Genomic DNA, 26,009 nt, shown 5'->3' with positions numbered 1-26,009 from the left:
ATACAGTGGGGTGCGAAAGTTTGGGCAACCTTGTTAACTGTCATGATTCTCCTGTATAAATCATTAGTTGTTACAATAAAAAATGTCTGTTAAATAAATCATATAGCAGACACACACAGTGATATTTGAGAAGGGAAATGAAGTTTATTGAATTTACAGAAAGTGTGCAATAATTGTTTAAACAACAGCCTCTAAATGCTTCTTGTAGGTTCCAATAAGAGTGTGGATTCTAGTTTAAGGTATTTTGGACAATTCCTCTTTACAAAACATCTCTAGTTCATTCAGGTTTGATGGCTTCCGAGCATGGACAGCTCTCTTTAACTCACACCACAGATTTTCAATTATATTCAGGTCTGGGGACTAGATCGCCATTCCAGAATGTTGTACTTGTTCCTCTGTATGAATGCCTTAGTGTATTTTGAGCAGTGTTTAGGGTCATTGTCTTCTTGAAAGATCCAGCCCCCGGCGCAGATTCAGCTTTGTCACTGATTCCTGGACACTGGTCTCCAGAATCTGCTGATACTGAGTGGAATCCATGTGTTTCTCAACGTTGATAAGATTCCCAGTCCCTGCACTGGCCACACAGCCCGATGGAACCACTACCATATTTTACTGTAGGTAGCAGGTGTTTTTTTTGGGAATGTTGTGTTGTTTTTCCTCCATGCATAACTCCCCTTGTTATGCCCAAATAACTCAATTTTAGTTTCATCAGTCCACAGTACCTTATTCAAAAATGAAGCTGGCTTGTCCAAATGTGCTTTAGCTTACCTCAAGCAGCTCTGTTTGTGCTGTGGGCGGAGAAAAGGCTTCCTTTGCATCACTCTCGCATACAGCATCTCCTTATGTAAAGGGCACCGAAAGGGTTGAACGATGCACAGTGACTCCATCTGCAGCAAGAGGCTGTTGTAAGTCTTTGGTGCTGGTCTGTGGGTTGACTCTGACTATTCTCACCATTCATCGCTTCTGTTTATCCGAGATTTCTCATGGTCTGTCACTTCGAGCCTTAACTTGAACTGAGCCTGCGGTCTTACATTTCCTCAATATGTTCCTAACTGTGGAAGCAGGTAGCTGAAATCTCTGAGACAGCTTTCTGTACCCTTCCCCTAAACCATGATGGTGAACAATCTTTGTCTTCAGGTCATTTGAGAGTTGTTTTGAGACCCCCATGTTGCTACTCTTCAGAGAAAATTAAAAGAGGAGGGAAACTTACAATTGACCCCCTGAAATACTCTTTCTCATAAATGGATTCACTTGTGTATGTAGGTCAGGGGTCACTGAGCTTACCAAGCCAATCTGAGTTCCAATAATTAGTTCTAAAGGTTTTGGAATCAAAGCCCAAATTTATGCACCTGCCTAATTTTATTTAAACAATTATTGCGCACTTTCTGTAAATCCAATAAACTTAATTTCACTTCTCAAATATCACTGAGTGTGCCTCTTATATGATATGTTTAAATGACATTTTTTTTATCGTAACAACCAACGATTTATACAGGAAAATCATAACGATTAACAAGGTTGCCCAAACTTTTGCATCCCACTGTATCTCTATCCTCTACTTCAGCTATGTATTGTGCTAAAGTCAATTCCAGGCAGGACCCAGTTATGCTTGGCGAAATAAATGATTCTTACTGAAGTTTAACAAAGAGCATTTACACACAAAATCTATTTACTTAACTCCCAGTTTAAGCACGTACTGCTCCATTGCTTCTACCGGAAGTTAAGTATATAGATATTGTGCGTATAAGCTCCTTTATTAAACTTATAACACTATAGAGGCACATTCTTTGTTGTTTATCTTTTACATGTGGTTGTTTGCTAAACTCACAACCAAGATCCCAAATGACACGGTCGCCAACAATAACTAAACCTTCCTAGCACGAAACACAATAGTAGGGGAGTAAAACAAGCATGTCATCAAATTTCCCTAAAATCTGTTGGGGACCAGGCCAATTTCACACACAGCTCAAACCAACATATTTAAGCAGGGTGGTAAAAAAATTACTGAAAGAGCAGTTTCAGAATAAAGTTTAAGAGTATTGTAAATGCCTATTTGTAATTGGCCCTTTATGGACAGTTATGCATATTATTAAGGCAGGAAGAGTCAAAACTTAAACACGAAATATGTTTATCTGTTGTGGTAAACTCTGCTTATTGACATTTTTAGCTTTTTAGCTTAGCGAAAAAAAACAACTTATGTTATAATGAATTGTATGTGTAGTACGGATAATTCATAGAATATTAGTAGGGAAAGAAAAGTCTTATATATATTTTTTTATTTATATAGCTTTATTTTCATAACTCTGCATCAATCTCTAATATTTGCAGTTTACAAACTACACTCTGTATTTTAAACTATGAAACAGAGCAGAGCTAATGGCCATTTTAACTTTCCTGCAGTAAAACCTTAAAAAAAAAAGAAACCGTGAGAGAAAGGTTGAGATAAGGGCTTCAGAAAACAGCACTGTCTTCTCTGAGCTCTCTAAATTGGTCGGAGAGCTCAGAAAAGCTCTTTTGCATAGATAACAACTGAAGTTTCTTAACTCTTCCTGTACTAGAAACAATATGAGACTCATATCTGTGCTACGAATGTTCTATTTCTTAGATGTACTACACATACAAATCATTATATCATACGTTTATTTTCACTTCAGATTCCCTTTACATAGGTCGCTATTTTCAGATTATAATGTCATCTTTTGGCATTGCATATGCCATTTTCTTTGGGCCCTATGAAAATGTAGGTCAGCGTGGTCACTAGTGTAAGCTTTGTCCTATTTCTAGGCCTCCTGCAGGAAATGGAATTTAAACTATGAAAGAAAATCTTCCTGAACAATAAACACATTGTTGAAAGAGTAAAAAAAATTTTTTTTACAGCGTTAAAATACTACAAGTAACAAATATTGCCACCTTCCAACTGGAAAAGAGTTCTAGATGTCTAAATATGACAAGAGCTTAATTCAAACAATATAATGATGTAAGTGCTACTCGGAAGCCATCATTGAAACCACTTGTCTTCTTCTTCCTTAGTGATCAGCAAAAACATTGTTTTGCAAGCCGTATAGATCAAAATAAAATTTGCATCTGCTATGGCAAATTAGTTTGTAATAATTTAGAATGATTATTATTCTGGAACAATACTATTGTCACTGGCACGGCATACTTTCTTTAAATAGACGTTAATTAAGCTTAATTGCTTAATTATTTATGGTTGGCAAGTAGAATTCGATGATACGATGATGCTGTGGTGTATTAATGCAGCTATTTCTGAAACAAATTGGCAATACCGTCTACAAGATTACAAAGAACAGTACACAAAAACGTGCAAATTAGCTGTCCACCATCCTATTCATATGTTAAATGCACAAATCCATCTTCTTTGCATTAACTACAGCATACGTTCTTAGCAGTGGAAGCTGTTGGTTGCTATATATTTTTAGTATCCCATGTTCTTCTGATAACCTTCATACACTCTTATGCAGTTTGCAGATTGCACTTATTACATTTCATGCCAATAAAGTCATAGCCATATGGATTATGATGAGCATGGTTTGAAGATCAAAGTCTTGAATGGTAGTGAAATCAGTGTTTGGTATGTTCTGTCATTTTTTGTGCATCATTATTTATAAATGTTCCCTATAAAAAGCAACTTTTCTTCTTGAATTCATAACTCAATATTGCACCAAAGATGCCTTAACAAGGAACTGTACTGAAAATGACATAATTAATAAAATCGCTTTTTTTTTTTTTTTTTTTTTTACAATATTACTTAAATGAATTATTTAGTCAGTATCTGCCCATTGTAAAATCTTTCCTCACCTTGATTTACAATTTGACATTTATCAGAGGTGGCAACATCTTTAGTGCTGTCAGGTGCATCTCTGCTGAATGTTTGTTTGGTCTGTATTCTGAAGCCAGTAGAAATAATACTTGGTCTCCCAGAATGCTCTGGGTGGAGGATTCAGTATAGGTACACAGCCTAAGCTATGTCAAACCTGGGAGGGCACGGCTACATACCAATATATAGATATAAGAAGAGTTTCTGATGCTGAAAGCAGCATAATTAACGTAAAAGTGGGTATCCTGAGAAATTCATTACATTCACTACTGTGCCTTTTAAACAGAATACCAGAAATCCATATAGTTATATGCTCCTAGCACTGAGGTTTGATGAAGAACAGGACAAAAAGACCCCTAATTTTAGCTCAATCAGTACCCTGCAGATTCACAAAGCACAGTTTCAGTCTAGGTCATGCTTAAAACTGCACCAGCTCAAGTGCAGGTACCAATGGCATCATGTTCTCAAGTGAGTATGTAGATCTAAAAAATAAACGCAGTGTTTGACAGATAGACAGTACCTGACGTATTCACTTTCCTGCATTACCTTAAACACAACCTACTAGATGTTGTGGTTTGATAGAACAGGTCTTTTTGGTAAGTCACCTGTCCAAGAAAATCCCACTGACTGATAACTGAAAATACAGGCTACTTGTCAGTCATGTATGAGCCTAAAATATATCAACATATAGGAAGTTAGAGAGCTACTTGCTTCATATTATCAGCAGTAGTGTCCATAAGTCAGCCAAATAAATAAGAACTTATCACAGATAACTGAGTTATTATACTATAAGATGATTTTATCAAAAGTAGATTATTGTAGATTTGTGGCAGGAGGTGGAGACACAGACTACTGCATGGAAAGTGTGGCACCGCAGTCCGAGAGATCTATAAGAATGTTACCAATAATTAAACCCACTAGCAGCGCTCAGAATTTAAATATGCCTTTCGATTGGATGTGGACTTGTGTCATGCAGTGAAATCGTAGATAATTACTGTGATCCTTGATTGTAATAAAGTACATCAATGAAGAATGAAGATATCCTTGCACATTGAACTGTACTAACAACTATTAGCATAAAATCTAGTTTCCTTGAAGAAACAAGGAAGAATATACTGTAGATATTATACCTGATATAAGTCTCCAGTTAATTAAGGGTGACAAGCCAAGAAGCATGAGTTACAAGTGAGCCAATAACTGCTATATAGTTACGTACAGGATCTTCTCAAAAAATTAGCATATTATGATAAAGTTCATTATTTTCTGTAATGTACTGATAAACATTAGACTTTCATATATTTTAGATTCATTACACTACAACTGAAGTAGTTCAAGCCTTTAATTGTTTTAATATTGATGATTTTGGCATACAGCTCATGAAAACCCAAATTTCCTATCTCAAAAAATTAGCATATTTCATCCGACCAATAAAAGAAAAGTGTTTTTAAAACAAAAAAAAGTCAACCTTCATATAATTATGTTTAGTTATGCACTCAATACTTGGTTGGGAATCCTTTTGCAGAAATGACTGCTTCAATGCGGCGTGGCATGGAGGCAATCAGCCTGTGGCACTGCTCAGGTGTTATGGAGGCCCAGGATGCTTTGATAGCGGCCTTAAGCTCATCCAGAGTGTTGGGTCTTGCGTCTCTCAACTTTCTCTTCACAATATCCCACAGATTCTCTATGGGGTTGAGGTCAGGAGAGTTGGCAGGCCAAGTGAGCACAGTAATACCATGGTCAGTAAACTTTATACCAGTGGTTTTGGCACTGTGAGCAGGTGCCAGGTCATGCTGAAAAATGAAATCTTCATCTCCATAAAGCTTTTCAGCAGATGGAAGCATGAACCCACTTTTGAACCAGAAATAGCGGCAGAAGCGCCTGACCTGGGCTACAGAGAAGCAGCACTGGACTGTTGCTCAGTGACCTAAAGTATTTTTTCGGATGAAAGCAACTTTTACATGTCATTCGGAAATCAAGGTGCCAGAGTCTGGAGGAAGACTGGGGAGAGGGAAATGCCAAAATGCCTGAAGTCCAGTGTCAAGTACCCACAGTCAGTGATGGTCTGGGGTGCCATGTCAGCTGCTGGTGTTGGTCCACTGTGTTTTATCAAGGGCAGGGTCAATGCAGCTAGCTATCAGGAGATTTTGGAGCACTTCATGCTTCCATCTGCTGAAAAGCTTTATGGAAATGAAGATTTCATTTTTCAGTACGACCTGGCACCTGCTCAGTGCCAAAACCACTGGTAAATGGTTTACTGACCATGGTATTACTGTGCTCAATTGGCCTGCCAACTTTCCTGACCTGAACCCCATAGAGAATCTGTGGGATATTGTGAAGAGAAAGTTGAGAGACGCAAGACCCAACACTCTGGATGAGCTTAAGGCCGCTATCGAAGCATCCTGGGCCTCCATAACACCTTAGCAGTGCCATCGGCTGATTGCCTCCAAGCCACGCCGCATTGAAGCAGTCATTTCTGCAAAAGGATTCCCGACCAAGTATTGAGTGCATAACTGAACATAATTATTTGAAGGTTGACTTTTTTTTTTGTTTTAAAAACACTTTTCTTTTATTGGTCGTATGAAATGCTAATTTTTTGAGATAGGAAATTTGGGTTTTCATGAGCTGTATGCCAAAATCATCAATATTAAAACAATAAAAGGCTTGAACCAATTCACTTGTGTGTATTCATGGCTGGATGGTGTAATGGTTAAGGGCTCTGCCTCTGACACAGGAGACCAGGGTTCGAATCTCGGTTCTGCCTGTTCAGTAAGCCAGCACCTATTCAGAAGAAGACCTTAGGCAAGTCTCCCTAACACTGCTACTGCCTATAAAGCGCGTCCTAGTGGCTGCAGCTCTGGCGCTTTGAGTCCGCCAGGAGAAAAGCGCAATATAAATGTTATTTGTCTTGTCTATTTGAATCTAAAATATATGAAAGTCTAATGTTTATCAGTACATTACAATAAATAATTAACTTTATCACAATATGCTAATTTTTTGAGAAGATCCTGTATATACAAATACCTAGCAAGTTTACATACATTGAGCATGCTTACAAGTTCTCTATGTAGCCATGTTTCATGCATTTAATCAGAACTAGCCATTAAATTAGCAAAGCACTTGCCCTCTTACTCTTCAGCTTTTATACATTAGCATTACTTGGTTATGTACTTGTTGCTTCATTTGCCTTTAGCTAGTTAAGTCATTTATGCTGTTTTTTTAATTGATAAATGAATCCTGGAGGTCTTTCAAGTCATGCTGGATTGTGGGCTCTCTGCCAACATTTAATGGTAATCAGTTAAGAATAAAATATAGTATTTTGCTAAATATAAATGAACTGTGTCTGTTGCAGACTTAATCACATATTACAATCATTCTATTACACGCTTAGTTAATGATAGGGAATTAAGTTGAACTATTTAAATGGTGTTTTAAAAATGTAATCTTTTGAAGATGAAATTTAAGAGAGGAAAAAAATCTAATGAAAAAGACTTGCTTTTATTTGGGTAATATATGAACATTTCTTTATGGAACATTATTTTATAGACAGGCTGAGGAAACCTACAATAAAAATGTCTAATTTAGGCTATATTATATTTACTGACGTGTTTGCCTTCATTTCAGTAAACTCATAAGTGATTGGAGAACAGATGGTTTACAGCTTCCTTAAGAGGAGACCAAGAACAATCAGTTTTGCTGACAGTGCATCTACATAGAAGCAGCACCATCAAACTCAAAGCATACATGATAGTCTGTATTACAGTCGGACACATTCAGGCATTATAGGCGGACACATTCAGGCATTCTAGGTAGACACATTCAGGCATTATAAGCTGACACATTCAGGCATTATAAGCGGACACATTCAAGCATTAAAGTCGGACACATTCAGGCATTATAGGCAGACACATTCAGGCATTATAGGCGGACACATTCAGGCACTATAGGCGGACACATTCAGGCACTATAGACGGACACATTCAGGCATTATAGGCGGACACATTCAGGCATTCTAGGTAGACACATTCAGGCATTATAGGCAGGGGCGTAACAATAGGCCCTGCAGCGCCTGCGCCCGCGGGGGGGCCCGGCCCCCCCCTGGGGCCCGCTCGGGGCCGTTTTTTGGGGGCTGGAGGGGTGGCAGCATGAGGGGAAAGCCTTGCCCACAGTCAGCGGGGAGAGGGGAAGTTCCCCCCTCTCCCTCACCTCGGGGCTCTCCCCTCTGCGCCCCCCTCCAGCTAGTGAATGTGTGTGGGCAGCAGCGGCGGGATACATACCTTCTTCCTTGCGTTCCATCGCCGCCTTCTCGCTCTAGCGGCTGACGTCACTTCCGGAAGCGGAAGTGACGTCAGCCGCTAGAGCGAGAAGGCGGCGATGGAACGCAAGGAAGAAGGTATGTATCCTGCCGTCGCTGCTGCCCGCTGCCCACACACATTCACTAGCTGGAGGGGGGCGCAGAGGGGAGAGCCCCGAGGTGAGGGAGAGGGGGGAACTTCCCCTCTCCCCGCCGACTGTGGGCAAGGCTTTCCCCTCATGCTGCCACCCCTCCAGCCCCCCAAAAACGGCCCCGAGCGGGCCCCGGGGGGGGGGGGGGGGGGAGGGCCCGCTCTGAAATTCTGCAGGGGGATTTTCAGGTGCCTGCTGCCCACATTACGATTTTCAGGTGTCTGCTGCCCACATTAGGATTTTCTGGTGTTTGCTGCCCACATTACGATTTTCTGGTGACTGCTGCCCACATTGCAATTTTCTGGTAACTGTTGCCCACATTGCGATTTTCTGGTGACTGCTGCCCACGTTGCGATTTTCTGGTGACTGCTGCCCACATTAGGATTTTCTGGTGACTGCTGCCTACATTAGGATTTTCTGGTGTGTGCTGCCCACATTATGATATTCTGGTGACTGACTGCTGCCCACATTAGGATTTTCTGGTGACTGACTGCTGCCCACATTAGGATTTTCTGGTGACTGCTGCCCACATTACGATATTCTGGTGACTGCTGCCCACATTGCAATTTTCTGGTGACTGTTGCCCACATTGCGATTTTCTGGTGACTGCTGCCCACGTTGCGATTTTCTGGTGACTGCTGCCCACATTAGGATTTTCTGGTGACTGCTGCCCACATTAGGATTTTCTGGTGTGTGCTGCCCACATTATGATATTCTGGTGACTGACTGCTGCCCACATTAGGATTTTCTGGTGACTGACTGCTGCCCACATTAGGATTTTCTGGTGACTGCTGCCCACATTACGATATTCTGGTGACTGCTGCCCACATTAGGATTTTCTGGTGACTGATGCCCACATTGCGATTTTCTGGTGACTGCTGCCCACATGGCGATTTTCTGGTGACTGCTGCCCACATGGCGATTTTCTGGTGACTGCTGCCCACATTGCGATTTTCTGGCCCACATTACGATTTTCTGGTGAACACTGCCCACGTTACGATTGTCTGGTGAATGCTGTCCACGTTACGATTTTCTGGTGAACGCTGCCCACATTACGATTTTCTGGCCCACATTACGATTTTCTGGTGAACACTGCCCACGTTACGATTGTCTGGTGAATGCTGTCCATGTTACAATTTTCTGGTGAACGCTGCCCACATTACGATTTTCTGGTGAACTCTGCCCACATTACGATTTTCTGTCCCACATTACGATTGTCTGGTGAATGCTGTCCACGTTACAATTTTCTGGTGACTGCCGCTCACGTTACGATTTTCTGGTGACTGGTGCCCACATTACGATTTTCTGGTGAACTCTGCCCACATTATGATTTTCTGGTGAACTCTGCCCACATTATGATTTTCTGGTGAACGCTGCCCACATTATGATTGTCTGGTGAATGCTGTCCACGTTACAATTTTCTGGTGACTGGTGCCCACATTACGATTTTCTGGTGAACTCTGCCCACATTATGATTTTCTAAAGGCCCACATTACGATTTTCTGGTGAACTCTGCCCACATTACGATTTTCTGGCCCACATTACGATTGTCTGGTAAAATGCTGCCCACTTTACAATTAATTTACAGTGAAACGCTGCCCCATTACGATTATTTGGCACCTATGGGGGGGGGGGGCCCATCCAAATATTCGCAGGGGGGCCCAGTGATTTCTAGTTACGCCCCTGATTATAGGCGGACACATTCAGGAATTATAGGCAGACACATTCAAGCATTAAAGTCGGACACATTCAGACATTATAGGCGGACACATTCAGGCATTATAGGCGGACACATTCAGGCATTATAGGCGGACACATTCAGGCATTATAGGCGGACACATTCAGGCATTATAGGCGGACACATTCAGGCATTACACATTCAGGCATTATAGGCGGACACATTCAGGCATTATAGGCGGACACATTCAGGCACTATAGACGGACACATTCAGGCATTATAGGCGGACAGATTCAGGCATTATAGGCGGACAGATTCAGGCATTATAGCCGGACAGATTCAGGCATTATAGGCGGACAGATTCAGGCATTATAGGCGGACAGATTCAGGCATTATAGGCGGACAGATTCAGGCATTATAGGCGGACACATTCAGGCATTACACATTCAGGCATTATAGGCGGACACATTCAGGCATTATAGGCGGACACATTCAGGCATTATAGGCGGACACATTCAGGCATTACACATTCAGGCATTATAGGCGGACACATTCAGGCATTATAGGCGGACACATTCAGGCACTATAGACGGACACATTCAGGCATTATAGGCGGACAGATTCAGGCATTATAGGCGGACAGATTCAGGCATTATAGGCGGACAGATTCAGGCATTATAGGCAGACACATTCAGCCATTTTAGGCGGACAGATGCAGGCATTATAGGAGGACACATTCAGGCATTATAGGCAGACAGATTCAGGAATTATAGGAGGACACATTCAGGCATTATAGGAGGACACATTCAGGCATTATAGTCAGACACATTCAGGCATTATAGGCTGACAGATTCAGGCATTATAGGCGGGCAGATTCAGGCATTATAGGCGGACAGATTCAGGCATTATAGGCGGACAGATTTAGGCATTATAGGAGGACACATTCAGGCATTATAGGCAGACAGATTCAGGAATTATAGGAGGACACATTCAGGCATTATAGGAGGACACATTCAGGCATTATAGTCAGACACATTCAGGCATTATAGGCTGACAGATTCAGGCATTATAGGCGGGCAGATTCAGGCATTATAGACGGACACATTCAGGCGTTATAGGCGGACAGATTCAGACATTATAGGTGGACACATTCAGTCATTATGGTCAGACACAATCAGGCATTATAGGCGGACACATTCAGGCATTATAGGAGGACACATTCAGGCATTATAGGCGGACACATTCAGGCATTATAGTCAGACACATTCAGGCATTATAGGCGGACAGATTCAGGCATTATAGTCAGGCACATTTGGGCATTATAGGTGGACAAATTCAGGCATTATAGGTGGACACATTCAGGCATTATAGGCGGACAAATTCCGGCATTATAGGTGGACACATTCAGGCATTATAGGTGGACACATTCAGGCATTATCGGCAGACAGATTCAGGCATTATAGGTGGACACATTCAGGCATTATGGTTGGACACATTCAGGCATTATAGGCGGATACATTCAGGCATTATAGGCGGACAGATTCAGGCATTATAGGCAGACAGATTCAGGCATTATAGGCAGGCACATTCAGTCATTATGGTCGGACACATTCAGGCATTATAGGCGGACACATTCATGGCATTATAGGCGGACACATTCAGGCATTATAGGTGGACACATTCAGGCATTATAGGCGGACACATTTAGGCATTATAGACGGACTCATTCAGGCATTATAGCGGGACACATTCAGGCACTATAGATGGACACATTCAGGCATTATAGGCGGACACATTCAGGAATTATAGGCAGACACATTCAGACCACTATAGACGGACACATTCAGGCATTATAGGCGGACACATTCAGGCATTATAGGCGGACACATTCAGACCACTATAGACGGACACATTCAGGCATTATAGGCGGACACATTCAGGCATTATAGGCGGACACATTCAGGCATTATAGACAGACACATTCAGGCATTATGGTCAGACACATTCAGGCATTATAGGCAGACAGATTCAGGAATTATAGGCGGACACATTTAGACATTATAGGCAGACACATTCAGGCACTATAGACGGACACATTCAGGCATTATAGACAGACACATTCAGGCATTATAGGCGGACACATTGAGGCATTATAGACGGACACATTCAGGCATTATAGGCGGGCACATTCATGGCATTATAGGCGGACACATTCAGGCATTATAGGTGGACACATTCAGGCATTATAGGCGGACACATTTAGGCATTATAGACGGACTCATTCAGGCATTATAGCGGGACACATTCAGGCACTATAGATGGACACATTCAGGCATTATAGGCGGACACATTCAGGCATTATAGGCGGACACATTCAGGCATTACACATTCAGGCATTATAGGCGGACACATTCAGGCATTATAGGCGGACACATTCAGGCACTATAGACGGACACATTCAGGCATTATAGGCGGACAGATTCAGGCATTATAGGCGGACAGATTCAGGCATTATAGCCGGACAGATTCAGGCATTATAGGCGGACAGATTCAGGCATTATAGGCGGACAGATTCAGGCATTATAGGCGGACAGATTCAGGCATTATAGGCGGACACATTCAGGCATTACACATTCAGGCATTATAGGCGGACACATTCAGGCATTATAGGCGGACACATTCAGGCATTATAGGCGGACACATTCAGGCATTACACATTCAGGCATTATAGGCGGACACATTCAGGCATTATAGGCGGACACATTCAGGCACTATAGACGGACACATTCAGGCATTATAGGCGGACAGATTCAGGCATTATAGGCGGACAGATTCAGGCATTATAGGCGGACAGATTCAGGCATTATAGGCAGACACATTCAGCCATTTTAGGCGGACAGATGCAGGCATTATAGGAGGACACATTCAGGCATTATAGGCAGACAGATTCAGGAATTATAGGAGGACACATTCAGGCATTATAGGAGGACACATTCAGGCATTATAGTCAGACACATTCAGGCATTATAGGCTGACAGATTCAGGCATTATAGGCGGGCAGATTCAGGCATTATAGGCGGACAGATTCAGGCATTATAGGCGGACAGATTTAGGCATTATAGGAGGACACATTCAGGCATTATAGGCAGACAGATTCAGGAATTATAGGAGGACACATTCAGGCATTATAGGAGGACACATTCAGGCATTATAGTCAGACACATTCAGGCATTATAGGCTGACAGATTCAGGCATTATAGGCGGGCAGATTCAGGCATTATAGACGGACACATTCAGGCGTTATAGGCGGACAGATTCAGACATTATAGGTGGACACATTCAGTCATTATGGTCAGACACAATCAGGCATTATAGGCGGACACATTCAGGCATTATAGGAGGACACATTCAGGCATTATAGGCGGACACATTCAGGCATTATAGTCAGACACATTCAGGCATTATAGGCGGACAGATTCAGGCATTATAGTCAGGCACATTTGGGCATTATAGGTGGACAAATTCAGGCATTATAGGTGGACACATTCAGGCATTATAGGCGGACAAATTCCGGCATTATAGGTGGACACATTCAGGCATTATAGGTGGACACATTCAGGCATTATCGGCAGACAGATTCAGGCATTATAGGTGGACACATTCAGGCATTATGGTTGGACACATTCAGGCATTATAGGCGGATACATTCAGGCATTATAGGCGGACAGATTCAGGCATTATAGGCAGACAGATTCAGGCATTATAGGCAGGCACATTCAGTCATTATGGTCGGACACATTCAGGCATTATAGGCGGACACATTCATGGCATTATAGGCGGACACATTCAGGCATTATAGGTGGACACATTCAGGCATTATAGGCGGACACATTTAGGCATTATAGACGGACTCATTCAGGCATTATAGCGGGACACATTCAGGCACTATAGATGGACACATTCAGGCATTATAGGCGGACACATTCAGGAATTATAGGCAGACACATTCAGACCACTATAGACGGACACATTCAGGCATTATAGGCGGACACATTCAGGCATTATAGGCGGACACATTCAGACCACTATAGACGGACACATTCAGGCATTATAGGCGGACACATTCAGGCATTATAGGCGGACACATTCAGGCATTATAGACAGACACATTCAGGCATTATGGTCAGACACATTCAGGCATTATAGGCAGACAGATTCAGGAATTATAGGCGGACACATTTAGACATTATAGGCAGACACATTCAGGCACTATAGACGGACACATTCAGGCATTATAGACAGACACATTCAGGCATTATAGGCGGACACATTGAGGCATTATAGACGGACACATTCAGGCATTATAGGCGGACACATTCAGGCATTATAGGCAGACACATTCAGGCATTATGGTCAGGCACATTCAGGCGTTATAAACGTACACATTCTGGCATAGAGAAATGCAGCCTGCATGTATGTGGAGAATTTAGCCTGTCTAACCCCCCATCTGGACCCAATCTCTGGCACAGGAAAGAAGGTAAACAGAGAGAAATGCTGCCTTTATGTATGTAGAGAATTTAGCCTGTCTAATCCCCCATCTGGATCTGAACTCTTGCAAAGGTCGGAAGGCAAACATAGAGAAATGCAGCCTGTATGTATGTAGAGGGTTTAGCCTGTCTAATTCCTCCTCATTTGTCTCTAATCACAAGTTGTAATTTGATCTCTCCCTGTGTCACCTGACTGCCATGGCAGAGATGGCAGATAAGCTCATTTGAAAGCACAGAATATTAACAATATAGCCATTTGGTTCCCAACTGCTTCTGAGCTAAGTGCTTCTGCTGATCTACCTACTGTTACCGATTTTTGCCTAGATTTTGACTACTCTCTGCCTGCCGCCTGTACTGACCTCTGCCTGGTTTTTGACTACTCTCTGCCTGCCACCTGCAGCAACCTCTGCCTGGATTTTGACTACTCCCTGTCTGTCGCCTGTACTGTCCTCTTCTTGGGTTTTGACTACTCACTGCCTACTGCCTGCACCAACCTCTGCCTGGATTTTTACTACTCTCTGCCTGCCGCCTAAGACTGATAGCAAAGGGAAAAAAAGTCCAAAAGGAATCAAGTTTCTACTGCCCTGATTGTGAGGTCGCTCTCTGTGCCATTCCCTATTTCAAAATATACCACACACGGGAGGTGTATTAGGTATATATGTACATACTGTATAGTCTGGTGCCTAATTTGTATAGTTTCACTATTTTTTAGATATATTCATAAATTTAATAATTTCAACAATTTTGTGTTCTCGTCTTTTATAATATACAAGACCTTTATTCTGACATATCTTGGTGAATTATGACTTAAAAAAGGCCTAACATTTTTTTTTTATTTTTTTACCGCTTTTAGACCCATAAATCCATACAGAAATGAACCACCAAGGAGGTTAAATAATGAAGTTAACACACTATTTCCCTTTAAAAGGGAAATTTCACTTTTGTTATTCAATTTCCATATATACTGTTGCATGATTTTTTTTATTTATTTTTTGCAGTTTAATTCTATCAAAAGTTATCTTTCCATTCCAATCTGCAATCAGCTACGAATTTTCAAAACTGAGATTTGCCTGACTCTCTTCTTGCAAACTGACAGTCTGCTGGAGTATGGTTTCTCCAGAGACTACAGCCTTGTTGCACGAGTTGGGCTGGAGCCTTTGTTGCTCATTTTTTGTACTATTCCACTGGTTGACAGCAAATGTTGACATTCCTATCTTTCAGGTTCTGTTAGAAGCATCAAGGAATGATAACGATGATTATATGCAAGTAAAAGCAAAATATCCAAGTTCAATGATGTTTGTCATTAATCCTTGCAATATGTAGCAGCTCTTAGATGTTAGTGAGTATATTGGTTGTTTTTCAAAGGCTACAGACTGAACAGGAAAGATTATTTTAATAACATTAAATGATTATTATTATGGATTTTTATAGCACCAGTATCTTCCATGGCACTGTACAATAGTAAGTACAAAATACAGTTACAAAAAATGCAGAGCTATTTCCTTCAGCAAATTAAATTTTTCTTGCTGCTTTACAAGCTACAGGTGGTTCTGTCATGTAGCAATCCTGCAGCAATCCTTTATGCAGCAGCTCTCTATAGGCATGATGGGGACTGAGCGTGATCCTCCCCATAGAGAATACCAGAGTTGTTTGGAGAGGATGCAGCGATTGCTGGAAAGATGCAAAGCGCCTGGATCGGGTAAGTAACAGCATCTGGATCAGAGGGGATCAGGGGGTGGGGGGCACATACACTAGGTCTTGTATTGCTAGTTAACTTATACTGGATTCCCTACACATAGCTAACCTATACTGGGGGACACGGGTTCCTTGCAAAACCTCCTGAGCGGCATGCCCGACACTGCATCAGGCATACCACTTTCAGCAAAATTTTCTTGCCCAACACAGTGTCGGGCATACTGGCTGGGAGGTTAAACAATTCACTTTCTAACCCCTTAAAAAGATTTAACACTAACAAACTATTAATTGGGCACATTGTTTAGGACCTAAGTTCTTAACATGTGTATGTTTTCCCCAGGATGTAGTTGGACTCTATTGTACTCTATACAGTGAGTGCTGAGACACAGAAAATGACAAATTTTGGATAAATTATATAAATATAAAGCTCCAATAAGACATTTTGTTAACCGGTTCAGCACCGCAGTGCCAAAAATCTCATGCATCCGAGCAACGTTCACCTCTCATTCATTCGCCTATAACTTTATTGCTACTTATCACAATGAATTGATCTATATCTTGTTTTTTCCGCCACTAATTAGGCTTTCTTTGGGTAGTACATTTTGCTAAGATTTATTTTTTTCTAAATCCATTTTAACAGGAAGATTAAGAAAGAAATGAAAAAAATTTATTATTTCTCAGTTTTTGGCCATTATAGTTTGAAATTAATATACGCTACCATAATTAAAACTCATGTATTTTATTTGCCCATCTGTCCCGGTTATTACACCGTTTAAACGATGTCCCTATCACAATTTATGGTGCCGATATTTCATTTAGAAATAAAGGTGCATTTTTTCAATTTGCGTCCATCACTATTTATAAGCTTATAATTTTAAATAATATAATAACATATTCTCTTGACATGCATATTTAAAAAGTTCAGACCCTTGGGTAACTATTTATTTATTTATTTTTGTTTTTTTTCATTTATTTTTTTTTTTTTAAATAAAACAATGTATATGGGTAATTTTTGGTGTGGGAGGGAAACTGCTAATTTTAAATGTAAGATAATATTTTTTTTTATTAAAAATGTATGTGGGTGCAGTTTACTATTTGGCCACAAGATGGCCACAGTGAAAAAAGTCCTGTATGCGAACGATCTCGCATCCAGGAACTAAAATGCTGCGGAGAAGTTTCCTGGGGGCAGAAATACCGCACTCTCTGGATAGAAAGCGTCGGTATTTCTGCGGGGAAGTTAGATCAGTGAATGGGAATTATATTCCCATTCACTGATCGGGGGGCTAGCGGCGGGCGGCGGGTGCACGCGCGGGCGCGCGCCCGATCACGCGCACCACGCAGGGAAAGCAGCAGTGCCTACCTGGACGAGAAAGCTCGTCCAGATAGGCCGAACCGGTTAATTAAAATCACAATTTGGGTAAAGAGGCGTCCCAGTGGGAATAAAATTGGATTAAAAACAAGATAAAATAAAAAAAAATTAGGTGGCTTACCTCAATGACGAGATCTTTGTATAGACAAATAAAAATTTATTTAGCACAGGCAACGCACCTCATGGGTCTAAGCCCGCTTCACCAGGCCAATAACTGCCAATTGCAAAACAGCCAATCAGCAAAGGGAACCTCTCTAGAGGCTGAGACTCACCTAGTACTCTACTTAGTTAATTAAAAGCATACATGAATATTGAGTAGTTAAAAAAAATGTACAGTAGAGTCCCTGTTATCCGGGACTCTACCAACCAACAGTCTCACCCAACCTGAAGGGCATGGGGGGGGGGGGGCATGAGGGCATCCCTCTCTAATTATGCAGAGCAGCAGGCAGCAGGAACTACTTACAAAATCTCCAGGCACCAGTCCTCTTCACTCCTGCAGCTGCCGGCTGCTCTGCAGCATCTTCGCTCTGTATCGGGTCATGGGATGCATCAGAAACCCTACAGAGGGGATGCTACAAAGCAGTTGTGAGCTGTAAGAAGTGAAGAGGACTGTGCCAAGAGCTTTTGTAAGTAGTTTCCCCTGTGCGCTACTCTGCATTTGAACTATGGGTGGATGTTGGTATCAAAATTTAGGTCCCGCTTGCTTAAGTTCTTAAGCAAACACATAGAGCACATATCTTGCATCAGGCAATCCCCATCTGCAACAGATACATGAGACTCTACTATGTGTGCATCAATGGGTACTGCAGCTGATGTTATCCGCAATAGGGGTAGTCAGCAAATACCATCTTTCATAAGAAGGTTCATGCTGTAGTGATATATAAGGACAACTGAAGTGAGCAGCATATAGAGGCTGCCATATTTTTTTCCTTTTAAACAATACCAGTTGCCTGGCAACTCTGCTGATCTATTTGGCTGCAGAAGTGTATGAAAAACACCAGAAACAAGTATGCAGCTAATCTTGTCAGATCTGACAATAATGTCAGAAACACCTGATCTGCTGCATGCGTGTTCAGGGTCTATGGCTAAAACTATTAGAGGCAGAGAATCAGCAGGATAGCCAGGGTAAATACTCTTTTTATTGACTATGTAACAATTCCAGTGGGTACAGAGGCTTTACATTTTCCTGGCACTATTTTGCCTGTAATTAAACTGTAATTAAAACATCCTATCACATGCTGGGCATCTCATCTTGATGGGTATGTGTGTGTGTATATGAATGTGTGTGTGCGCGTGTGTACGTACGTGTGTGTTTGTAGGCACAAGCATGCTGCTGTTAATGTGGCATAGCCAAAACAGCTTTGTAGGTAGATCACTAAATAAAGGGTATAAAAGCAAGGCATATTAAATCAGACGAAATGCCATCATAATGACATCAAAAATGGACATCAGTACAGCTACCAATAGTACCGTAATTTGCCAGAACAGATGATAAAAAAATAATTCTTGTATGTCTTGCTAAGGCTGCTTCCCCAGCCTGAGCTTTCTCACCCAATTAGCAATGTCCTAAAAGACCTGGGCCTATATGCAATTCACTTTGTCTGCTAAGTTTTTTTTCTAGGTGATATCGCTAAACTTTTCAATAAAATGGCTTTTAAGCCCCTAGAAAGCAAGAAGATACTCAAAACCTTTTTGATAGTACTTTTTCTCCTGCTTTTTGGCACCTTTTCCTTTGCAAATTGCTGAAAACGTATTCTAAATGAAACATGAAAAATGATCACCTAAGAGAAAAGAAAAAGTTAATTGCATATGGGCCCTGGAGTTAATTAGTAATCCTGGCAGCTTTGCAGCATCAACATAGAATTATAGTAATAATAAACAAAAGACAAACATAAGTATTTAAAGCAGTTTTCATATCTATTTACTGACATAGCTCAGTCAAATTCCAAGCTGTTCACAGATGATGACCCTCCCCATTAGGGCTCGCTTCCATTAGGTTCACTCTGAAATAGAGGCCTGCAGCGGGTCGGGTACCTGCGGGTACCCATGTGTAACCCGAAATGCGGGTCGGGTTCGGGTACCCGAATTGATTTAAACTGCGGGTGCGGGTCGGGTGCGAGTAGCGAGTTGCGGGTGCGGGTAGGTTTGCGGGTAGCGGTCTGCGGGTCGCGGGTAGTGAAAGCAAGCTTAAAACCTTCTTTAGCTTTGATTTGAGTATAAAAATAGGTTTTATTAACTTTACAGCTCCCAATGTTACTTTAAATGTGCACTTTACAAGAAAATATAAAAAAGCGGGTCGCGGGTCGGGTAGCGGGCCTGCGGGTCACGGGTAGCGGTTCTGTGGGTGCGGATCGGGTCGGGTTGCGGGTATCAAATTCACCAGAAAGCGGGTCGCGGGTCGGGTATGAAAAAGTGGACCCGCGCAGGCCTCTACTCTGAAAACCCTTCACAACTACATGCATTTTCCTGATCACAAGAAACCCTTATTAAACTGTAAATAGTAGCATGTCATTTCTACTAGCACAATACATTTCTCATCATTGTGGAAATTCACTGTGTGTTGCATTTCTGCACTATTTGTATTTCAGTCATTTTCAGTGTAACTGAATGGGACACGCAAGTGCACAGAAAACCACATAGCAAAACTCATAGAAGGAACATTTGCATTTTTTTCCTATATTATACGGCTTCCAATTCCTAGTGGAAATCTTCCCTTAAAGTGACTTTGTATTGAGACCGTCCTGCTTATTTCTTGACACTGTAAAGGGACTCCGAGCACCTCTCATGGGCATGCCTTTAAGACAGATGACTTCCAACAAAGGCGTGCTATGACCCCTCTGGAGGAGCCTCTTGCAATGGCCATGCATGTCACTTTCTCTTCCTGCTTCATTCAGTGATGCACTTTTTTGATAGAGAAGGCAGGGGTGACCTGGAAGTTATAACATAGCCAAGATGGCAGCCACGATTTTTAAATTGAAATCGAACGAAAACTATTTGCTGTAGAATGGCGATTCAGGCATCGAATGAAAGAGGAGAGCACAAGCTACAGAAAGGTATGCATCTTTAAGTACTTTGCAGTACTGGTCGGAGTCTTAAAGGCATGCCCAAGAGAGGTGCTCGGAGTCCCTTTAAGCCTCTGACTTAGAATGAGTATGCAGATCAGATGCTCTGCCTAAAGTTTGACTACATTAGCTGCATACTAGTTTCAGATGTGTGATTCAGATAATACTGAATCCAAAAAGATCAGCTGGAGCAGTTGGTATTTTTTAAAAGGCTGCATAGTCAGTTTAATTAAGCATCTAAGCATCCTTGACTGAAGAGAAGACATCCCCTTTCCCCATCTACTCTGGCTAGGCCTCCCAACTTAGGACTGATTTAACATATCTATCTTATTGCCATGTCATACATTATTCCCCAATATCATATATTACACATTTTGTTTGTATAGATCAAACATTGTTCATGATTTAATATGTAGTTAAATTAACTGTGATACCAACCTTCATTTATTTTGATTTCGAATACGGAGACACCTCCTTTTCAGTGGTGGTTCCAGATCTTCTGTCCCTGTGGTGAGAGCTGGAGCTGACATTATGCAAGGGGTAATTGCAGTCTTTTCTGCTGGTTTTGGCACAGGCTGGATAACACAGCCTGTTTTAGGCAGCATCCTCAAAGCATACGCATGGTCCTCATCAGCAGGGTTATTCAGATTAGGATCTTGTTTGTCCCCAACTGCTACAGACTCATCCACAATAGTCTTTTTGCTGGTTTCAAGTTCTGGGTGGCAATTTGATGCACAGTTGTTTTCTTTGACAGATTCCAGCTCACTTACGACTGTATCCTTTTCTAGCACTGTCTTCCGCTGCTCATGCGATTTCTCAGAGTTTTTAGAACTCTCTGTGTTCTTTGCGCCATTTACAATGACATTACAAACAGCTGCACTGTTTTCTAGTCCCGGAGTACTGGTGGCCCTTGATGATGAACCACAAAGATTAGAGTCACTTGGGAGAAATGTTTTTGCCTCCATAGAACTACCATTCTCCATGCAGTCACTGCAATTGGTTCTATCAGGATTAGCAAAAGATAAGTTTACAACACTATTAGGTTCAGATTCAAGTTTTAAAGGTGTATTAAGAGCTCTGTGAATAACATTGTGTAGTCTAGACCGATGTGCCACAGTTAAATCTATGGCTCCATCCTGTGGGACCTGAAGTGTACTAGTAATTTTACTGTTTTCTGGGCTTGCAGTCCTCACTGTTAAATCTACCACTTCAGTTTTCATTTGTTCCTGAACAACTGTAGCCTGGTGAGAAGACTGCCCTGAACCACCAGTAGAAGAATCAGAAGGTTTGAAGGACTTTTGTTTAGATTCCCTTGGGGACAAAGAGTTATCCTTTGGCTTTGCACCCAGTGTTTCACTTGATGAACTTGGAATGATGCTTTCACCATTGCTAGAGAAGTCATTGGGGGGTTTGGAATCCACCACATGAGGAATGGGTATGGGGATAGGTATCGGGACAGGTAAAGGAACAATAACAGGATATGGCACTAAAAGGGTTGGTGGCGGCACTAAAGGTGCAAGAGATGGTAAGCCAAAATTCATCATCTGTGGCATATGTATGGGACCATTTGGCAACATTCCCATAGGTGGAAAAGGAAGACTAGGTAAGGGACCTCCAGGTGGATGTGGTGGAAGCAATCCTGGTGGGTTGCCTGGCATCGTAGGTGTAGTTGGTGGGTGAATATGAGGTGATAACATTGGTCTATGCATAGGACTAGAAGTGGGACCCATAACTCTGGAACCACCTGGAGGTGGCCCCATACCAGGAATAAGTGGGTTAGGCAAAGGACTGTTAGGACTTGAACCATGAGGACCTCGTAGAAAAGGTGGACGTATTTGCTGTATTATTTGCTGTTCCATAAATATAGGCAGAGGAACTGGTCCTCTATTTGTCATAATCATGGGAGGGCTCCTTGGTGGGACACCCATGGGAGGCACAATATTTCCAGGTGGTGGGACAGGAACTGGCCCAATATTTGGACTGTCATTCACAGGAATGGATTTGGGAACTGGTGTGGGAATTTTCGCAGAAGAGCTGTTGGCAGAATCAGATGGCGAGGCAGTTGTAGAGGCTGATGATCCAGGACCTTGCACTTGACCAGCTGCAGATGCTGGAGATGGAACTCTTCTACGACCATCTGTTAGGGGTATATTCCAGGAATCTGGAGTTAGTAGCTGCACCCCAGTGCCTTCAGCTTTACTGTCCGGTGGGGGGTGTAATGTGTTGCACAGGCCAGCTGGAAGGTTGGCTTGTGTTTCTTTGTAAAATATGTCCATTTTGTATTGATTTAGACATTTTGCACTGCAGAACTGAAGCCTTCTCTCTCCATCCCCAAAGTCCAGGTATTCTTTAGTATGTCGTATATGTTTACACCAATCACATACCTGAAATAAAGTACGGTAAAAATTACAAATTTAGGAAACTGAAAAGAAGTGAATGTCAAAAACAACAGTTAAATAATAGTTTTGCTAAAGATACTGATTCATAATGTACTGCACATTTTTGTTTAACCTGGTCTATACAATTTTATTTAAATCACAAGTACTAACTTTATAACAACTATTTCACATGGTTAACTCTTGCTGCTTAAAGAGACTCTGAAGCAAGAATAAAACTCGCTTCACAGCTTATATTCAGCAGGGGCATGTGTGCCCCAGCTAAAACTCCGCTATCCCGCGGCTGAACGGGGGTCCTTTACCCCCCAAATCCCCCCTTGCAAAATCTACGACCAACTTGGTCGTAGATTTTGCTGCTGCTGGAGGCAAGGCTAACGGCTGCAGCCCTGCCTCTCAGCGAGTCAGTGAAGGAAGACTGAGAGGGGCGGGCGAGAGGCGGAGATACGCGCTGATAGACGCGCTGAGAGGCAGGGCTGCGGCCATTAGCCCTGCCTCACCAGGAAGAGATCCCCGAAAAGAACGGAGGGGATTTGGGAGCTGAAGCGAGTTTTATTCTCGCCTCAGACTCTCTTTAAGTGCCAATATGTAGGCTTTGAAAACTGGAGAGCCCACGCAGCACCGATCAGCAAAACCACCCCCTGGCACAGAAGTGGTTAATAAAGACTGCAAAAGAATGTCATCCTGTTTTAAACAAGCATGACAGACTGAGAGAAATATTCCCTGAACCTCCCCTCCTGGCATATCGACGGCCATCCAATCTAAAACAGATGATTGTCAGGAGTTCTTTGAATAGGCTAGAGATGAATCGAACATCCCCCTGCTGACAAAAAAGGTGAGAGACCTGTACACACATCTACTCCACTGACAGAATATAAATACCACATCACATCACAAGCCCAGAAGGCAGTAAAATTACTATCATTAGTTCACTTCAGGTTCCACAGGATTGAGGCCAACTGGTCTAGACTTCACAATGTTATGCACAGAATCACTGTGGGGTAATGGCGGCACTGAATCAATGTGGGGGAAATAGCTACAAGTAATGGGGATAATGGCTGCACTCAATAAATGTGTGGGGTAATTGGTGCATTGAATCACTGTGGGGAAAATAGCTACAGGTAATTACTGTGGGGGTAATGGCTGCACTGAAGCACTGTGGGAGCAATGGCTGCACTGAATCACTGTGAGAGCAATGGCTGCACTGAATCACTGTGGGAGCAATGGCTGCACTGAAGCACTGTGGGGGTAATGGCTGCACTGAATCACTGTGAGAGCAATGGCTGCACTGAATAACTGTGGGAACAATGGCTGCACTGAATCACTGTGGGGGCAATGGCTGCACTTAAAGAGGAATTGCAGTAAAAATAATGTAATGAAAAACATTGCTTAATTTTTATAATAATTATTTATAAATGATTTAGTCAGTGTTTGCCCATTGTAAAATCTTTCCTCTCCCTGATTTACATTCTGAAATGTATACCAAAAGCAAAAAATTGACCAGCACTTGCCGAATTCTTAAAAAGCAGATTATTTAATCACAAAAATTGTGAACAAAATGAAGCCATGACATCTGGACTTCCGGAATGTAACTATAGCTCAGTAGTAGTAATAGCTCTTAGCTGCATACAGATGCATGAAGATGTCCTCAGGTATAGGTTACGCCTTCATTGCAGCCCAATTCTGCTCACAACGGACTGTTGCCGTTTCGAACGGATCAACCATTCTTTGTCAAGTGATAGCATGTCACCATTATCTGCCTATACCCTATTTATACCCCTCCCCCCTAAGCTATAACCAATCACTATAAAAGTGGACCTGATGGAGAACTAGAAACAACTTCCAGCTATCCAATCACATACCTGAGCACAGAAATTCAAAAAAGGGCGCCCAAAAATGTCATATGGGAGTATCCAAAATGTTACATCCTCCAATCACAGAACAGTGCGCCGAAAACGTCATACCAATGCGTCAAAAAAGTCGCATCGACGCGTCAAAAAAACGTCGCATTACTACCGCATAAGACACATTGACGTCATGCGTAAAAGATGTCGCATCACCCGCATATACACGCAAACATTGTAAAAATGCCATCTAGTGAATGCAAAGGAGAATGCACATCACAAATTTTTGCCATAAACCCTCATTGACCACCATTAGGCATGTGAATCTAGTAAATATCAGATACACATTAACACTGCCACTATTAGGTTTTCTGAGAGATATAGCAACAGAAAAAAGGGGGCATGGCCCAAAGGTATTGTGTATTGGACATGAAGTTTAACCATTTTCTCCTCCTAAAAAAATTATGTTATTATAAACATTTTATAAAAAATGTGGAATAGGGGAGTTATTAAAAACAGTAGCTAATTGACAAAATAGTGAAACATTTTCGCAGAGAGGGCTGCAATATGGCGAATAACCTTCACAAAATACAATAAAGTTAAATCACAACACTGGTAGCAAATCATATTTTCGGTTTAATCCCCGAGAATGCAGAGTCTCCAATTGTCTAATCCACCAAGCCTCTGCCTTTAACAATAATTTTAAATGGTTCCCACTCCTCCTGGGTCTATGAATCTGCTGCAACACTTGAAACCGTAATGATGCCACTCCATGTGACCTTTCCGTAAAATGAGCAGAGACTACTTGTTCCTTTCCTTTGTTCTAATTGCGGATTTATGAGCGGAGATTCTGTCCTTCACCCTCTGAGTGGTCCGACCCACATAGAGTAACCCACATGGGCACTTTATACAATAAACTACAAATATAGAATTACAATCAAAAAAGCCTTTTAAAGGAAACTCCTTACCACTCAGAGGGTGTTGGACCAAATCACCACCCAACACATTCCCGCACTGTGTGCAATCTCTGCAAGGAAAGGTACCCCTCCATCTTACACCTTGAAGGGCCCAAATCTGACCTCACCAACAAGGAGGATTTCTAAATTCAGGAACCCTCGGAAGGCCTTCCCTCAGAATGGG

At 42.0% G+C, this 26,009-nt stretch overlaps 1 protein-coding gene across 5 annotated transcripts in view; it reads right to left on the bottom strand.

Annotated features, from left to right (window-relative positions):
* The window catches only part of SOBP (sine oculis binding protein homolog), a 252,958-nt gene that overhangs the window by 8,415 nt on the left and 218,534 nt on the right, over positions 1-26,009 (bottom strand). For all 5 annotated transcript variants that reach the window (XM_068231250.1, XM_068231249.1, XM_068231253.1 and 2 more), the window contains one exon: positions 21,071-23,016. In XM_068231250.1, the coding sequence (XP_068087351.1) occupies positions 21,073-23,016 (1,944 nt within the window). In that variant the 3' untranslated portion in view covers positions 21,071-21,072. The remainder of the gene's footprint in view (positions 1-21,070; positions 23,017-26,009) is intronic.

This window comes from Hyperolius riggenbachi, chromosome 4, assembly GCF_040937935.1.
Source record: "Hyperolius riggenbachi isolate aHypRig1 chromosome 4, aHypRig1.pri, whole genome shotgun sequence".
Classification (NCBI taxonomy): domain Eukaryota; kingdom Metazoa; phylum Chordata; class Amphibia; order Anura; family Hyperoliidae; genus Hyperolius; species Hyperolius riggenbachi.
This window is presented reverse-complemented; position numbering and strand designations above follow the sequence as displayed.